At 39.4% G+C, this 19282-nt stretch overlaps 1 protein-coding gene across 2 annotated transcripts; it reads right to left on the minus strand.

Moving 5' to 3' along the window:
- Positions 1-1226: 1226 nt before the first annotated feature.
- Positions 1227-16723, minus strand: LOC106648845 (homeobox protein HMX3-A-like). Of its 2 annotated transcripts, none has more exons than XM_014365971.2 (4): positions 16219-16723; positions 8063-8172; positions 7755-7958; positions 1227-3677 (listed from the first exon to the last, which is right to left on the minus strand). In XM_014365971.2, the coding sequence occupies exons 1-4, from the start codon at positions 16281-16283 to the stop codon at positions 2935-2937; spliced, it is 1122 nt and encodes a 373-aa protein (XP_014221457.1). In that variant the 5' UTR covers positions 16284-16723; the 3' UTR covers positions 1227-2934. The 2 variants fall into 2 exon arrangements, with proteins under 2 accessions (XP_014221457.1, XP_014221456.1); XM_014365970.2 differs by lacking the exon at positions 16219-16723 and adding an exon at positions 8937-9268.
- Between the last annotated feature and the right edge of the window lie 2559 nt (positions 16724-19282).

The following is a 19282-nucleotide window of genomic DNA, read 5'->3' on the forward strand; positions in this document are numbered from 1 at the left end:
ATTCGTTCGTGTTGAGTTTTCGTCTAGCTAGAAATATTTTTCTATATTTATAATGATAACAAAACGAGCGAAAAACATTAAAAACTTGCCATAAACGTTGAGCGCGATATACACGTATGTAGCTTTATCCGCGACAAGTTGTCCGTGACAAAGGAGCCGTACGTATGTATAGCCAAGCAAGGCATCAGTTTTAACGCAAGAGAAGAGATAGTAGTTGGTCATATATAAATCATAACACACGTACGTACGTATGTATGTGTACGTGCGCGATCCTGAATGTTATCGCGCCCTTACAGTCGAGCGCGCTCGATATTACAGGGAAAAAGGCATATGCCGGCCGCTGTCCACTCCATTTACTTCGGGCTAACATCATCAACGATCGTATAAGTAAAGAGATATAATGCGCGCTAGAATCGAGGTAGAGAATAAGGGAGCTCACACACACACACACCCACACACACAGGCACGTAGCTGCGGAGCGGCCTTATACTGGCGGGAAAAAAAAGGATTGCTTTTGGCTGGCCGAATCTGTTGAGTTGAATTTCAGCTCTCCACTATATGCTAGTTCACTTTTCACCGAACAGAAATTAAGGAAATTAACAGCTCGAGCAGGCGCAGTCCGGTCCCGACGTGCTTCTCCCGAAGTACTCGTGATGCGCGCTTTCCAATTCTTCATTTTTCATATATAATACGCTGCGCGCACGGATAATTCGTCTCTTTTCGAAACGAGCCCCGTGCTCGTGAACCCTTCGTTTTACCAACTCTTCTCTCTCTCGAGTCATACACTCGAATTATGCGAATGCCAATTGGGGTGTCCATAGTACGCACGCAGGCAGGCCTGCATACTTTGGCAGGAAATCTAAACCGGTAACAAGATGGCCGCTGCGCGTATCGTGCCGGAAATCGGAAGCGCGTCACTCAAACCGTCGACTCTTTATCCGGTGGCACGTTGGAAGAAAAAAGAGAGAGAGAGAGAGAGAAGAAGAGAAGTAGGAAAATTCTGAACGACGCGAGGCATTGTGTACACTTGCCTCGTGCAGTCCTTTGCTGACATCGATTCTTTGCTATATGCAACGCGACAGCCTCGAAAAACTCTTGAATTGTATATACACTACTTTCATCGCTCGACAATGCGTCGATGATCGTATTTCCGACGTCTCTCGGTTTTTGTCAAGGATAACATGTATGAGGTTGGAAAATGAAAAAAAAATTAATGTTTACATTATTAGTATTGTATTTTATTCCTCCATTACGTTGCTTGTATAGTTTTGGTAACCATATATAATTATAATACATTATTTACAAAATTTATTTACATAGAGCTTTACGACGACAAGCTACTATCGCTCTTTTCCTTTTTTATTAATCTAACAGGTTGCATATAATATATTATTGAACCGTGTTAACGTTTCACACTATATAATTTTCAGTTACTTTTATCTATATAATTATGATTTTTTTCTCTAACATCTTGAAGATTTCATAATTTAGATTAAAATGAGGATGTCATTTATAGCTTGATCTCATAAATTTCAATATTTACATTTAATTATAAGATTAATATATACTTTCTTTATATATTTCCGATTTTTTTCACATTACAAAAAAAAATCAATCGTGCATAGTATACAATTTACTGGTAAAGGCTGACAACGTTTTGAGTTAGTTTCTCGGAATGTACGAGTATACGTCTTAAGTAATTAAATTTACCACCTGACGCATTTGACGATAGTAGTATAGAGATCGTATCGAATTTACAATTGCACAATTGGCAAACAAAAAACTATATATCGTCGAAGAAATTTAAAATGAAAATATAAACGCGAATCTACGATTAGCTTTAATTTACACATGCGGCATTTTATGTAATTATACATTTATTTGAGTTGTCGAAGAGACAAATAAGTTGAAAGAAATCACATCAGTTACAAATCGATAAAAACTCTCTGATGCAGTTGTTACGCACGTTTTTAGTCTACACATTGGCTTGGTATCGATTTGTAATGATACTTTTTTGTAAATTCAACATATTCGTTCACCATACATACAATAAATCCTAAAGCACAAAAAAATTACAACTAACTAACACCCTGACTATTTTTACTCGATACTATCAATTAATGATGCTTTGAAAAAAAATCGTTCACATGTATAGAGTTTATTTTATTGAATTGATCGATTCAATGAAATAATTGTGCACCGAGTATAACATTAATAAATTAACTATCCAGTGAGAAAAATTCATGTACAAAGACAAGCACGATAAAAGGATTCTCAGACCGTACCTATATTTGTGCAAGTAACGACGCGTTTGCTCACGTGCTTTTATTAATGAAGTACACATTACTTAAACTGTGAGTTTAATACTAATCATCAAGTGACTTTATTCTTCTTTTAAATTTTTTTAAATATTTTCCTTTTTTTTTTAATAATTTTTGTATTTAAAATTACATGAAGAGATGATTTGTAATTTACAAATACAAGCATTGCAGACATATGCATTTGATGCATGCGTTAATCGGTACGGGGCATCACAGTGTATTAATACGGATAAAATCAAATTTGCACATTTTTTTCGGGATATCGAATTTTTTTTAAAATAACAGTTAATCAAGTTCAGCGGCAAGCAATTTTGCTATTACTAGAATGTAATGAGATCGGCGCGATACATTGCTGAATATAAATCGCTTTAAAGTATTACTCCTTAATCCAATGCATTGTCAGCATCCAGCAAGTAAATTACAGCAAAACACGGGCGGAAGGACATATCGACCGATGCGAAATCAAATCGAACAACAACGATCAATCAAAAACAAAGAGCAATAATGACAACGGCCTCAGACGATATGTTTTTCCGACAAAGTGCCGCGAAAAATTCTTTGGTTACACTGTTTCGATTTCCTCGACGCTACTGCCATCGTCGCAGCACCACTACTACCACCAATAGGACTTTTGTATGAAAGGGTTCATCGCTAGCTGCGGGGGCATACCTGGGAAATTGGGGGGCACCGTCGAGCCGGTGATGGCCGCCGAGGCCGCGGCAGCGGCAGCCGCCGCCGCAGCCGCAGCCCCCGAGCCGGGTTCGAGGAGCTTGCTCGTCTGGCAGGGCCGACCGTCGCGCACCAGTACCGGCACGGCGACGCGTCTCGGCGAGCAGTCGAGCCTCGATCCGGCTTGCTGCTGCTGTTGCTGATGGTGATCGGCTCGCTCGGTGGCGGCGCGCTTCGTCTTATAGCGATGATTCTGAAACCAGATTTTCACCTGGGTTGGCGTCAGCCTGATGACCGAGGCCAGATGCTCGCGCTCCGGCGCGCTCAGGTAGCGCTGCTGACTGAAGCGCCTCTCGAGCTCGTACGTCTGGCTCTTGGAGAAGAGGACTCGTCGTTTGCGCTTCTTGTGCGGCTCCGACGAGGACTGGTCGCCGTCCTCGGACTCGTCGCCGAGTTTGCGCTTGAGCGGTCGGCCGCTGCCGATGAGGCCCGACTCGCTCTGCTCGCTCGACTTGGTTTTGTTGTCGGCCGACTCGTCCTCGTCGTTGCTGTCTTCCTCGTCGTACTCGATCACCTCGTTGGTCTCGTCGTCCTCGCCCTTCGAGTCGTTGATGCTGTTGTCTCGTTGCGACGGGTACGAGATGTCCGATATCGCGGGACTGGTCGAGTCAGGTTGCGGCTGAAGTACTGTAAATTCAAATATTCCCTCATTTTAATTTTTCATATTATATGGTAAAAATTATTTAATAAATCATTAATCATTATAGTCTTTTCTTCAAAAAATAATAGGCTGGTTTTAAAATGGTATTGGAGAATTTGGGAGTTTTTAGTCTATTGTGCGCATTTCGAGTTTCTGATGAGAGGCGTGACAAAACACGTATAGAAGCAAGGGCGTGTGTACAGTGGCTATAGTAACTGTATAATTTTAGAAAGCTCATCGTGTAATTTTTCATATAATTTTTTCTCTTCATTGTGCTTCAAGCGCACTAGTGGTATAAAGTGCATCATTATCACGATGCTGGCAACTATATCTCAAAGAATATTCACACGAGCGGTCGAGTGCTAATTTTATCTCTCGAATCGTACGATCCAATTAAAATCTAATCCAAAGCAAAGTTTTCCCGCCAAAATGATGCAGAATAACGAGAAGTATACGCGCGATTGCACATAATAATGCACATACGTGGGTAGCGTAAACTCGGCTCGCGATACTACTCGTGGGCCGCATGCGCGCCGCTTATTATCATCATCCCTTTTTTCATTACATGCGTGTCTATTTGCTTAATCGGAACGTTTGAAGAACTACTCGAGAACTTTTCTACTAGTTCGCGCACACAAGCGTTTCGCGTTCGCGTTTTGAAGCTGCTTCAAATCGATTGCTACCTACAACTTACACTCGTTAATATTTTCTCTTTCTCTCTCTCTCTCGAGCCTCGCGTGAGTTATCCGAGTATTTTTTTCACCTCCTTCGTACAGTACTACCGCGCGCAGCACATTCGAGGCGAGTGTATGTTCACGAGGCGGTATCGATTTTCTCAAAAACCTGCACGCCAGTCGAGAACGAGACAGAGAGAGAAGTTGGCATTATAGACTTTGTTTCGAGCCCGTGTACGTATGCATATATCGCGCGGACAAGGAGGGGCTGGTGTTTCTCGACTTGACACTATTCACCCCGAGGATGACGAGCGAGAATCGCATGCAACACAAATACTATCACGCCGCGTGCCTATCATTAGACCAGCGAGCAAACGAGATGGCGTTTGCTTTATATTATATATTGATTTCACGTTTATTTTGAGTACTGGCCCGAATTCGCGAAACTTTTCGTATCGTTTCCCCTTTTTAAAATATATATAAGATTTAATCGTAATTAACCGTGAGTATATATTTTTTCAGGTTTAGAGAATGAAGCGATTGATACAGCGAAAATATCGCAAAGAACAATCGATTGGATATACACTAACACTACCGAACCCTTATCGAGGGCAGCTGACGATATAATTACTTAACGAAGCGGCAGATGCTCACTCCGACACTCTGATTAAAGAGTAAGTGTCGAAGGATTGAGTTATATTCGCATCCGTGCATACATTGGGGTATAATTACATGGTATAGAAGCGAGCTCCTATACAAACATATACGCAACATAATTTTGAAAGAGCCACAGGAGAATCACCTATTTAAGGGTCACTATGAGCCATTTCGCATTCAATTGGCAAAAATTATTCCTCGAATGTGCTCGCCCGAAGTGAACGCATTCGAAAAAAATCACGTAGCACAATATTTTTTCACGTCATGTAAAACACTCGATCAATGCTACGTGATCGCGTCGATTGTCCTTCGCCTTTTAGCGTTTTTTTTCTGACACTGCACCTCACTCCGTAACATGCGTCAGCTTCACAAAAGAATTGGCGAGCGACACTGTTTGGGCAAATTTCATTGCAAATCGAGGGAAATTAGGGCACGTATTGCGGTTTCATCGTTTCTTTTTTTTCTATCTTTTTGTATGTACGAGGGTTTGCTTTTGGATACCCCGGTAAATCGATCAATGTCACAATATTTCGGTATTTCATAGTTGTTCGATTGTCGTACGCTGATTCTTAAATGTCTCTTGCGAAAAACAAAGATATTATACAGATTCGTCGAAGATGTCGGTTAAATAACATGGCACGATTATCAGGCATCATCACTGACAGCTACAATCGAATTTATACACAAAAAATGAGATCAAGGTAAGTAATTAATTGTATCATTTTAGCAATTATTTTTCCTTGTTCGTGTTCAAATATGGTTTAGATATGTCATTTCGTAAAAAAGCTATTGCTATTATTATGTTATTCACTTTTTCATCTGCAACAAAAGCAATCCGTGTCATATGCAGCATGAAAATCATGAATCGTACTTTTTTCGCTGAATGTTTCAAATAAAAGTAAAGAATCTGCAGTTTGAAGTCTATTTATACTTTTTACAGAACTTATTTCAAATTCATTCATCGACGTCTGATCAGATTGATTTGTAGATTGATGGATTTACGATCGGTGCGGTCGCTTTTAAGATTCACGCAAGTCCTATGACTGTATCCGAGGACAATAGTGTTTTAGATTCTTCCACATATGCATCTATCTTCTTCACACACAAGCAACAGCACGTGTTACTGTGATTTGACTCTTCTAAATTATTCTTCACAAACGACTACTTTATTGAAGTGATAATTAGCTATTGAAGTATTCCAGAACTCCAGTTTTCGATGAATTCAGTCAAGTGCGAGTCGTGAAACATCAAGTGTCTACTTCTTTTATGTTCGTTGTGTTGTCATTTCGCAACAATAATAACTCATTGAATTTAATATCAAGTTAATAGGCTTCGAGAAGCAAAAACTTTCGGAAATTTCATTCAGCATGTAAAATTATTACGAGGTAACTTCTCAATCTAAACATTACTACACTGAGAGAAATTCTGGCAATAATTAAGGGGAGAATGTAAACATTGTAAACGTTCTCATATATTAATTCCAAATACAACTAGCCACTCGCGAGTTTTGCTGAAAATTCTTGTTCGCCATCTATTGGCGATTTATTGCTCTAAATGATATCACGAATTTTTTTATTCAAAACAGTAAATTTTCGTTGAAGACGTAATTTTTTTGTAAACCTCACAGTAATATTTTTATGATCGTGTTTGTTAAAATTATTGTATAAACATTCATTATTAGGATGGTACATCAGTTGTTTTAAAATTTCCTAAAAATTTTTCTCGGTGTGCAATACTTAGCCCGCAATATGCATAAAAAGTAATCGCACATTCGTAGCCCATGCTGTTAAAATATTACACGACCTTCGCGTATGATATTTGCCGATGTAAATAATTAAATTACAACCCTTCAGACGTCATTAGAAAAGTTGGCCCTCTACAGATATACATAAAACTAAAGGGAGCCAAAAACGGCCGTACATTGCTACTTGGCGAGCTATAATCCAAGGCTTATAGCAATCTCATTCGATTGCCTACTAAGGCTGAACCGTTCAACGGCCTGTACAGCAGCGACATATTATAATACATATGTAATATTCTTCGCGTTATCAAACCACTGCTGTATGCTTGGAGCCCCTTGTACTTTTATTCGTATGCGAGGAGCACGGAATTGAAAAACAAACATGCAAGATCGGGAGAGCTAAAGGAGCTTCGGGATCGCAACCGCAAAGTGGAAAATACGAAGGGGTGCTCTCATGGGATGAATAAAGTTTCTCGCCTCTGCTGCCGTTGTCGCATATTGTATATATAGCCGGGCCCGGGGTCAAAATGGAGTGTGTCCGCGTGCTATAGCCGAAAGTCGGGGCGTGACAATTCCCTGCAATTACATCTGCGCCTCGCCGCGACATCTGTTCTCTCGAGAACGGAGAGAAGGGACCAATCGCGGGGCTTTGTGCATCTGACTGTAATAACAATCGCAACGAAAACTTTTGGCTGTGCTGTTTTTGCGGCCTCGTCGTCATTGGTCGCCCGGGCCCATACTGCTGCATTCAATATGTATAAATCGTACCAACGCGTTGAGAGTACGCGAGCGGAATAATCGAGAGATCGAGCGAGCCGTTGCAAGCGGCTATTAAATATATTCGCAAGTACTGTGCATCTGGTAACAGATACAGCAGCGGCTTATGGTACATCCGAGGGGTGTCACGCACGATCCTCGCTCGAATACATCTCTATCGACGATATTCTTTTTTTTTTGCATAAGAAGATGGTGCATAGATTTTTGACACATACCGGTTACGTCGTCTAGATTCGGTGATACGTGGCCGTTTGCGGTTGCGACCGGAGGCCAATTGAGTAAGCTGGGAACCGAGCCGGGCGGCGGCGGCACGAATCCCGTGCCTCTGAAGCCGCCCGTATGAGCCGACGGGCCGAACGAGTGCTCGAGCAATTGCTGATAGGCCTCTGTGATCGGTGGTAGCATGGTCGCGGTGTTACCTGAAAGTTGATCGAGTGACAACAACAACAAAAAGCAAATAATTAGAAACAAGTTTATCGGCAGAGAAATGTATTGTTCTGGAATTGTTTTGTCTCTGACGTACCTTGGCCATCTGCGCTTTCCGATTTTGGTTTGGAGTCCAACTCCAAGATATCGCTTATTTGGAAACCCGAGGCTTTGCCGTGCGCCGGGCCTTTTATACTTTCGATGAACCTATGACAGAGAAGAAAATCGAATTGTTGATTATAATTGTCTCCCTTTTTCAAAAACAATAAGCCGCTATAAAAAGGAGAAATATGTACGGGGTTTACGCCTAGAATAAATGACCGGGCAACGCTAACCAGGAGACTCTTATTTTGTTACACCGCCCGACTGTAGCCATAAGAAAAAAACTCTATTGATATGATAACGTTCTTGTTGCTTACAAAAAAGACGCCGAGGTTTGACAACTGTTTTTACGATCGTTCCGATCAGATTAAATTTTTAATTTGAAAAGAAAAATAAAAGTATGTCTTTACATTTGATATAGTTTGCTTATACATGTTTTGATGAGTTTTTGATAGTTGATTCTTTAAAAGCAAAATTTGAACAATCGGATATGTTTAAAGATAATTAGTATGCATTCATGATAATAATGAGCGCGGGAAGATGGGAAAGGATTTGGAAAGGAGTGCGGCAGGTTTAAATAGATTAAGTTAAGTGAACGAAGGAAAATTTATTCTAAAATGATAAAAATACCCTGCATATCAGCAGAAATTCAATGCGAATCATACATACATTTTCAGAAAAAAATGTCAAGAATAAGCGTTCCATTGATTAAAATAACTGACAATCGTGCAGGAATGGGTAATACTGTAAGTAATTTTTCAGTAAGGTGTCAGGTATTTCAAGAGTAAGAACAAAAGGTGTCGCGCAGATTTGACGCGAAGCTCAGGAGTCTGAGGTGGGATAATACAGTCGCGGGGGGCTGTATGTACCTTTTGTTCATAGCTATGTGATTGAGCCACATCTGATTGAAGAATCCCGGGTAGGGCATGAACGGCCAGGTAAACATGTTCTTTTTGTCTGACATCATTTTTTCTTTTTCTTTTATTTAGCAATAAACAATAATCACATAATACACCGAACAAAACTCTGTGTGCACTTTTCACTCAATTAACAGCACTGCGTGTAACTCAATTACTTTCTCTGGTATCGATGATCATCTCATTCAACTGGCAAAGTTATATCGTCGAACTCTTTCTCCGTTCTCGAGGGCGCGACGCACGTTTATGTGAACCTTCGAACTGTTTCGTATATCACGATTGACACTCTCGAAATTGCACCACTGGCCAGCACTCGCATGATGCGTCTCGCTCTCCGTGCTTAAGGATACTGATTCGTTCGCCTGCGCCTACGATCATGGGCTGCACGATATAGCCAAGGTTTGGGCGTGTGTACGGTGTCCTCCCCACCCAGTAGTGAATTTACCCACGCGCGCCGATCCTGCAGGGGCCATGACAAATAAACGCCAGGAGCTACCCCCTCTTGTGCCTTTTTTTTTCTCCACTTTGCGAGCGCCTTTTCTCTCCACTTTCACCCGGCGTATACATACACGCATAATATAATACACGTTAGCACCTCGACGCGCGAGCCCCGCATCACTACAATGTAATATGATCTTAAAAACACGTTGTAATTCTCTACCGAATTTCTGGTGTATGATGGGCGCATCACATGCTGCGGTAAATGCTATTGACCGTATACTTGAAAATCTACCTCGATCTAATTCAGATGCGTTCATAAGAGCTTCGGGATTTATCGTCGCTCAATCAAAAGTACTTGAGTTTCATTCTAATAAGTGGCATTGTTTCGCCATCGTTCGTTTACGTTAAAAACACAAGTAGCAGAGTCCACCTTGGAGTCGAGATCTATTTACTGAACTTCACTTTCTCAAGGAAACGGCTAATTGTCAAACATGCGTCGATACTCGTGCATACGATCTTTATGGCGCATCATCAGGTAACAGATACATAGTTTTTCATTCAACACCCGATCACGGTATACAAGACCTCAATCTGCAACCGTATACCTCCTATACATTCCCTCTATGCGTACAAAAATCATGCGTCAGCGTGTCGGATTTTAACTCGTGTTTACTTTTCTTTGTTGCACTTAGCTCGGGCTGCAGGATGTGTGTGCAAGTAGTATCAATGTCCGTAAGCTTGTTTCGGTTGTTTTTCGAGAATCTATAATTCCCCTCCAATAGAAAAGAACGAGCGCGCGTGCAGAGAAGAGCACGAGCATTATATTATGTGTAATAATATCGATCGTCCCGAGCATTGTCTGCGGGCGCCGCGCGACGTGAGCGTCGAGCTAAGCCGCGTGCAGATGAAATTTTGTTTTTACAATTTTTAAAATAATAAAAAACCGACGCACTCGGTTACAGCGCGAGCGCGCGTCTTCAAAGCCTTATCCTTACCATCTCGATCACACTGCGTCTGTCTTCTTTTTTTATTATCATCGAAACGAAAATCGAGGAATGGAGTCCATCGCTCGTGCGTCGATAAGATCGGTCTTTTTACGCAATATCAATCAAAGCCATATATAATTATTTTACATTTCGGCCGATCGCTATCCTAAACGCGTCTGCGTGTACTCTTTTTCTTTTTTTTTTTTGCCATGTCCGAGAATTTATTTATCTGTATAAAAAAAAAAATAATCCGCGTCGCGAGCGCGACCCTCTTATGGCGCTCGATGCCGCTGCCACTGCTGCTGCTGCTGCTGCTGCTGCCACTGTTTGGGGGCCCCGCCTCGATTATGGGCGTACCTTCGCGGCAACCAATGGGTTTGCTTCATCGATCCTTTCTCCAACTGGGCAACTAGGCACACGTCGAGTTCTCTCCTTGTGCACTTCCCGCTACACTGCCGTATATAGCTGGTTAAGTAGGTCGTAATATATATCTATATACGTAATTCTTTTGCTCGAAAAAGATAAAAGCTCCATCGAAATCTCTCATACCTAGCCCAAAGTTAATACAGATTTTTTTTCGAGCTATTACACGTAGGGACTTGAAAAAATGTGAAGCTGCCTGTGCACCATCATTGATATATAAAAAGTCGAACACATGTAATAATTATCGTTCTCAAATAGGCTACTTAAGCACTTAATGCCTTATATTATATGAATTTGTAAATCGATAAATGGCCTTTACATTCAAAAGAATCTCTGCATCTGCGTTCAAAAGTTTATCTAATCACGGGAGAAAAAACGAGGTTACGCTCATGCTGGTACCCGAACTGATTGCCAACGATAAGATCGGTCAAGCTCGCGCACGGCGGCTCGAGCGCGCGATAACGAGTGATTATTGTTGAAAATAATAAGGAAAAAAAGAAAGAAAAAAATGCTAACTGATTCGATGATGTAATGATAATGTACGGCTCTCGTAAATCCTTGAATCCGATTTTTCTAGATGAAAAGTATATTTCTCGTTTCGACGCAGAAACAATTTATTGTGAAAAACTGGACTTGGTTTTTACCATTTCTACGCGAACAATATCGTGTTATTGATAAAAAGGTTTTTTTCTATTAAAATGGTAAATAATGAAACAAGAGAAGAGATGATTACTATGTGGTAATTGTACGTAAGACACCGTGTCCGACTGTATAATGAGTTCCGGAAGCATCGATTTCGTCGATGCTCGTTTTATTTGTTCTCTGGGTTAATCGAGCGTGCAGCGAGTCGCACGCGTGCGTTCGATTGAAGGGGTCCCGAGACAGTGGACTGAATACACATAATTGTTAGATGCATCTATGTAAATCTTCACTTGCGTTTGGACGAAATTAAAGTCGATTGAATGCTCATTCAACACAGAGCTGTGTATATTACATAAATTCATATTGATTTTTCAATATAATTGTTAAATTGTATCAATTGTTTTTGAATAAAAGTCCGAAGAGAAGTTTTTTCAATAAGTTCACATTTGTCCATAATCCTTATGTGGACTTGAGTTAGACTGAATTCATTATAATCAAATGAATATATTAGAGTCTTTTATGTAGCGAAACAAAAGAGCATCGATTGTACAAAGGTACATGATATAATTGAAAATGTTCACACCTTAACTCTCACAATGACTAATTACGAGCTTGAGGGTAAGTACTCCTCAATGATTCCAACAGCAGGGACGCCGAGTACTCGGCGCAAAGAACAATAAAGCGTACCGTCCAGGACTAATCATAATTTTCTTTCTTTAAATGCATCGTAAAAAAGTCGGCCGATTGCCTATCCGAGTCGTATATTACGAGCTTGCGAAATCGTATCCAATTCACAATTGGTGCGACGACATGGTCCTTGTAAAAAAAAAAGATTTATTCGTGGAACAAAAGCAAAGAGGAGAGACTCGATCTATGCTGCGCGAGTATATTATGTTCTTGGAATATACAATAATTCGTCATCGGCAGTCGTGCAATAAAATCGTTTTACGAGTTTTTAATGTACGCCCGATCCTTTATTGGTTTGTTTCTTTTTACGAAATTAGAGCGCGAAATCTGTGAGTTCTGAATATTGAGATTTTTGGCAACTGTCGATATTGACGGTCTGCGTCGGAACAAGTGGATCAGCGTTATTACTTTTGTCTCGGCTCGCAGACACAACAAGCACAACAATTTTGTTAGCATTACTAACGATCGAGTGGGCACCTTTTTTGTTCGATCTAACACTTTTCATACACGGCGATCGGATCGGCGTTTTGTAAGTAGCAATTGGAGATCCTATCTTTAATCGCTCGGCTTTTCATTGAAAACAATTTTTCTCAAGTGCCTTTCCGATCCGTCAATGCCTGTATACACACACTTGCCGTGTAATCTGATTGCAATTAGCATATTGAGTATTAATATATTGGTTATCTACCCGACTATTGAGCCACGCACTTGGGATTTATTTTTAAGTACTCATTATGTATAGCTACTCGAAAAAATCGCTTGTAAAAAGTCGAGAGATGCTCATTGTGTGCGCGCGTCGGATATATATACCTGCGTGTGTATATTCAAAACGTGAGAAAAATCTGCCTCTTCGCACGAGCTCTTAAAGCCATTTAAATACAACATTTCAAAGAAACTTTTTCAACGCCTTTGTTGTAATTGCCAAGTTTAGATTCGTCTCGATGCGTACCTTATGACATACGGAAACATCAAACGTAAACGAGCCCCGTGTATAATGTGCCTAACAGGCTCAACTTTGCCCTCGGGGATTGTTTTCGTTTCAAGATTTTTAGGCTTATATAGACCTGTGACAATTAATACGATTTGCGCATTGAGAAAAGCGACTCATTCAACTCGTCCGTTTTCATGACTCGCCGCACGAAAGCAAAGACGATAAAAAAAGTTTATTTTGCGAGTATAATTTTTGGAAAATGCCAATCTCTGAATAAAAATCTTTTAAAAAAAACCGGAACAAGTACTTGAGCGCGCGATGTTACATATGGTTGTTGGCGTACGTATACACAGTGCCGATCGACGCGCTCCCTTTCTTCCTTTTTTTCATTGTTCTCGTGAAAAAAAAGTTTCAAGAAAAAGTCACATAAGCGTCCGCTCCTTCGCACCGAGCGCCATTCATGAAAAGTCGAAACTCCTAAAAGACCAACTCTTAAGATACCGGAAGGGCCTACGGGACATTGTAAAAAAAACTCAAGGTAAGTTTAGAGGGATGTATTATGAAAAAAAAAAAAAAAAAAAAAACGAGAGAAGAAGAGGCAAAGCCCGCAGAACGCATACAGATCGATGAGAATCACTTTACTCGATGGCCAGTGTATTTCTGTTTACTAAAAACGGAGGATGTCTGGTGAATTTGTTCAATTTTCGAGGGTGTGAAAAATATGAAAGTAGATTTATCTTAATACCTCACGCAATCTCGTAATGAAAAACTCGAGGCTCCAGAGAGTTCTCAAGCCAAGTGTTAATAATCATCACCGGGATAAATTGACAATGATTCTTGTACCCATACGTGCCCTCGCATAAAAATACGAGATAAATACGAACTTTCGACCGAAGCTGCGATCTCGCTGGTCTGCGCGTGCGCTAGGTGTAATGCTCTTAATACGAATAAAATAGTTCTCCAAAAAAAAAATCTCTCACTCAATTGAAAATAATATATGCTGGCTGCGGAGTAAATACGCGCGCACGCGGAGCTATAATATTGGCATTCCACTTCAGCTTACGACTCTCGGGGGCTACATAATAAACGTATGCCTGTATAATATAAAACTTCGCTCGGCTTTCTCCCTTATAGCTAAAACTTGTCGCGCTGAATTTTCAACAACAAAAAAAGGAAAAAAAATCATAACAATAATAAACTCGCTCGAATACATTCTTGGTATATATATGTATATCGAGGAAGCACGTCCTAGTACTGTATGCGCACCGCATTTTGTAATAATGTACCTGCGTATAGCAAGAATCGGGATCGAAATAATAGGCCCGGGCTCGTGCACAGCGCCGCGCTGTCTGGCCCAAGCAGCCTCCGAGTCGTCCTATACACCGTCTGTGCAGTTCAAAAAAGGCAAAAGAAAAAAAAAGAGAAGAATAATAAGGACTTGGTAAGCGTCACACATTCGATGCATTAAATATATATCATTCCACTCGATGGGCTAAAAGCCGGACACTTTTTAATGCTCTCTGCGATGCTTTTCGAAAGAGATCCGGAAGTGTCTCTCGCGCTATAACTCATTGTAGCGTACTATTAATCGCTTTCTCTGAATCTAACAAGCATCGATACGTGTTTAAACAGACCAATTATTAGACTTGTAAACGATGCGGTTTTTTTCTTACGCAAGCTTGAAACTGAGCCTCACAAGTGCCATACACTTGTATTGTACGTGATATGTTTTTTAAGTAGCAGATCTGGATTAAATTCAGTTATTTTTTTACACCTAGAGCAACGTGTTTAACATCTAGAGCAAAGTGTTCTCGAAAAGTTATTGTTGCAAAAAGTCGCACTAACAGCTTGGAGCACATCTTGAAATTTTCAGCGCCGTTCGTCCAATGTCAAAAATTCGAGGAAATCATCGTACATATTATAATACGTGCAACGCCGCGCGATTGAAATTCACAAGCTTCATATTCAAATTCTTGATTTTTCACGTATACCTGGCGCATTGTGGCAATGGGCATTTTTTGCCTACACAAAATACACCGGACCCATTGAAGTGTCACGAAACGCAACACGAACGTATATTTTCCAGCCAATTAATCTCAAAGCAGATGATTTTTCGCCAAAACGACGCTCCTAAACGTGGGATTTGTCTGCGAAGAAGAAGCTCGAGCTAATAGCGCGTGAAAACTTGTACATTATTATGTATGTATATTTGCGGTCGATGCATGCCTCGAAGAAAAAGAAAAGGAGAAAAGGCGCGCGGTTGACGGTTTTTCGAGGCATGGTATACGTGATGCGACAATGGCCCATTCGCCGTGAGAAAAGTCACACTCTCGACGAGGCTGTATTAACCTTGTGCGCGAGTACTCGAAAGCATCTGGCATCTGGAGAATAGAAGAAAAAGAGGGAAAAAATAAAATAAATAACGCCGCTAATTAAACGTTTAAATGAGGATCGTAAGCGAGTTCATTCATCGCGTCCCCGTACGTGCGAACCCTTTTAAACGATCGTTTAAACGGTCTAAACGTAGTATATCACCGAGATTATGTATACGTATACGTACGAACAAGCGCGCGCACACACGTATGGAGGGCAATTTCGAGCGATCGTAGTTCGAGTCGCGCGATTAGCCCCCATATACGGCTTTCCGTGTGCACAATACGCGGGGGAGACATGATCCTGCTCGTCCTTATCGTTAAACGATAGGAGGGTTGCAATTTATCCGCTCGAATTATTATACCGGAAACGGGTCGCGTGCATTTCCATATTGCTTCGGCGCTACTGCTCATCCCAATGCCATACGATAATACACCTATGTACATATATTTGGTATGTATAAACGTGTGCGCTCGCGAGGCAACGAGGGTCGCTCGCGGAGCGAAGCTCACGCAGCACCTGTTGTAATTGCACCGCACGTACGGCTGGCTGCAGCCATCTTTACAGCTACATGTATACTATATATAATATTGCAATATCGCGGCTTACACAAATTATAGTTTATGATTTTTTGTCCGTTATGCTATTCTTTTTTTTTTCGTCTAATCTAGGAGTTTCTTGTAAGCTTTCAAATGAGTCACTTCTCTCTCAACAAATTTTAATGTTCATTTCAAATAAAGAAAAAACTTACCCGTAATCGTCCGGATTGACGTAGTCCGTCAATCGCCAGAAGTCATAATTTTCATCGTAAGCCATCTTGTCACTTGGTATAAATCACGGGCCCAGGCAGTCAATGTATCCGATGACACTCGATTATTTTTTGTTTACTTATAATCATTCAAAATTAAGTAGGTACAATAATTGTTTAATGTTGAGCTCGATTAAACTTTCAACACTAATCAGAGCTTTTCATTAAACAAAAAAAAAAGAAGAAAAAATATAAGAAATCGATGTTCTTGTAAAATCTCGACACTGACCGCAGTGATAAATGAAATTGCCGAGTTGTAAGTACAGCACTCGATAAAGTACTGAGCACCGGAGACGCTCCTAATTCGCGCTCAGGTGTAGAGTTTAATCGATTTGCGATTGTCGAACTTGGATAATATCGCCACCGCGTACAGCGTCAATGAAGAAAAAAAAATGAAAAAAAAGTATATGTGTGCGTAAATACGTAGAAGCGCGGGTTGTTGTGTGCGTGCACACCAATGGTCTTCTACACGAGAAATACGTTACATAGGTACACACACACATGCACACATACGCACACGTTCACAAACACACGCACTGGACACGGCGAAAAGAAATGCCTTGCGCTGCCGCAGAGAGATAGCTGCCTCGCCTTATCTATGTCAGCTATAGGCGATGATAAGGCCACCCCCGATCATCATCGGCAGCATCGTCATCGACGCAATAATGAACTCGATTATTGATACCCGAAACTTTGACTTGCGAGAGAGAGCCTGAGAATAATTGTTAATTAAATAATAATTTTATTTTTTAGTGATTCTCTAGTGTTTTTTATTTTATTTGATGGATTAGTTTGATAGGAAAAAAATAATAATAAATAAATAAATAAAAAATAAAAACCAAAAAAACGAAAAATTGGGTTACTTGGGTTACGATAAAAAAAGATTGTTCTGCCAGACATCGCTTAACATCATTAAATAAATTTTAGATGAAATAAATTGGGACGTTCGTAGGCAATATAATTCCTTCTAACAATACAATACTGACCGACTTGACCAAATTTCTGCTGATCAAATTGTCATTATAATTCAGTCATAAATCTGCAAGTCAATCCTTAGAAACTGCTTCTAATATAATTCTCGTTATATTGCAAGAATATAACAGAGTTGTTCGCTCGTTTCGCGAATGAGAAAACAAGTATGGTGTAAATCGAGTGCGAAAACCAGGTGAGGGCGAGCCAATATCAGTAGAAGCAAACATAAAACCTTCTTTTTTTTACACCTTCAGTCAATTAAATATGCCTGCTTGGGTCGCTTAAAAAAGAGAAAAATATAAAGTCAAAAGACTATACTCAAATTATTTTAACTGCATTCAGTGAATGCTTCAAATAAATAGGATTAAATAATTTTAAATATAGTACCGTAAATTGCTTACTTATATTATACATCTTCAATATAAGTATTAGCTAGGGCATTATGAATAACTCTACTATTGATATTTGAATTGTAGTTAAAAATTGGATAGTTGCTTTGAAGGATTTTTCAATGGATTCAATCTGTAGCTAGCTTTAATCCACTAGCAAATCCAAATTGCGAGTCTGATTGGTCTGGTCTCGACATAATACATTTGTATTTTCTTTTTTAACCCTGAATAAAAGCTGCGTATGTATCATAGCTCTACTTTTGCCTTTTGAGAAACTGCACGAAAATATTTTGAAAGACAAACTTTAGCTATTACATGCACATTTTTACATTTTACCATGTAGGTTCCATTGCATTTCTCGATTAAATTTTGATATTGAGTCTCAAAAGTTTTGTAATTGAATTCTTTTCCACTCAAGTGTAGCAGATTTTTTATTTAGTTATTTTTTTAATCTACTCATCTCCAAATATAGCAATAAGCGTTATTAAAATAGCTATTTTTGAGACATAAAGGAATCCAATTGAATAATTGTTGTTCTCAAAATCATGCTGTCAAGGACTTAAAAAATACAATTCAATATATATGAATCCTGAATGAATTTTAATAATAAAAGGAACTACAGACATTTGCTTCCTCCATAGAGGAAGCTATGTGATAGGTTCGAATATGAGTTTTTGAACCAGACCTCGTACGACAATTTCGTTTACATTTTTGTAAACTAGATCGAATTCCCAACACTTGTCTGTATGTATTTTTTGTTGTAAAAGGACCTGTAAAAACATATTTTAACATAAGAAACCAAAAATTTTAATATTAATCCTTAATTTTCATGTTATTGCATTTATAGACATAAACACAGGAGTGTCCCCTTCATGAAGTAGTTAAAAATTTGAAAAAAACTGGAAATGATTAGTACCTTTATTGAAGTAATTATTTCATATATCAATAATAATTAATGCATAAATATTATCTATTACTGAAGATAGTTTTATTGGTATATAACTGTGACTATTTATAACTATAAAGTATAGTATTATCATTTTTTAATTCGTTTATTTGCCTGTGTAGTATACACACTTCAGAATATGTATGTGACATCTGTAGGCAGATCGAGACAACTTGAACTTTACCGTATCCCAAATTTACCGTTACTATATTTAGTAACTGCATTATCTGCTGAGTAAAAAAATCGCGATGTATTGAAACGTATCGATTTATTATCAGTAATAGATTCTTAATTGAAAACTACAAGTACAATTGAAATTTCATAATAATCGAATATGTTAATAAATAAAAAATTGATTGAACATGAAAAAGTTTTTCTAAAGTGGGCTATCTATATGCTGTGATTGAGGGTGGTATTTTTTTACAACTCCCACGTGTAAATCTGCAGAAATGCTCAAATGCATTTAGACGTGAAAATAAGTTTTTGTTGCCAAACTGCAATACTTCGAGTCAGATGTAGTAATTGGTTTACACACAAGATCATTGCAGTTGTGAGATAATATGTTCCAGTGAAAGCCTCAAATTCTTTCAAAAAATAACCTGCTTAAATTAATTCATCAGCTTTGATATTTTCCTGTAAACTCAACAAATTGGAACATTCATGTAATATAAATAATTCAATTCTGCCTTTTTCTTGCTTT

Source organism: Trichogramma pretiosum, unplaced genomic scaffold, assembly GCF_000599845.2.
Source record: "Trichogramma pretiosum strain Unisexual culture from Peru unplaced genomic scaffold, Tpre_2.0 scaffold22, whole genome shotgun sequence".
In the NCBI taxonomy this organism is placed as follows: Eukaryota; Metazoa; Arthropoda; class Insecta; order Hymenoptera; family Trichogrammatidae; genus Trichogramma; species Trichogramma pretiosum.

Excerpts from the sequence above, each read along its gene's own strand:
- LOC106648845 (XM_014365970.2), bottom strand. The coding sequence starts at position 9,034 with ATGATGTCAGACAAAAAGAACATGTTTACCTGGCCGTTCATGCCCTAC. Across the intron at positions 8,173-8,936 it reads CACATAGCTATGAACAAAAG|GTTCATCGAAAGTATAAAAG; the intron begins GTACATACAGCC and ends TCTCTGTCATAG. Across the intron at positions 7,959-8,062 it reads GGAAAGCGCAGATGGCCAAG|GTAACACCGCGACCATGCTA; the intron begins GTACGTCAGAGA and ends ATCAACTTTCAG.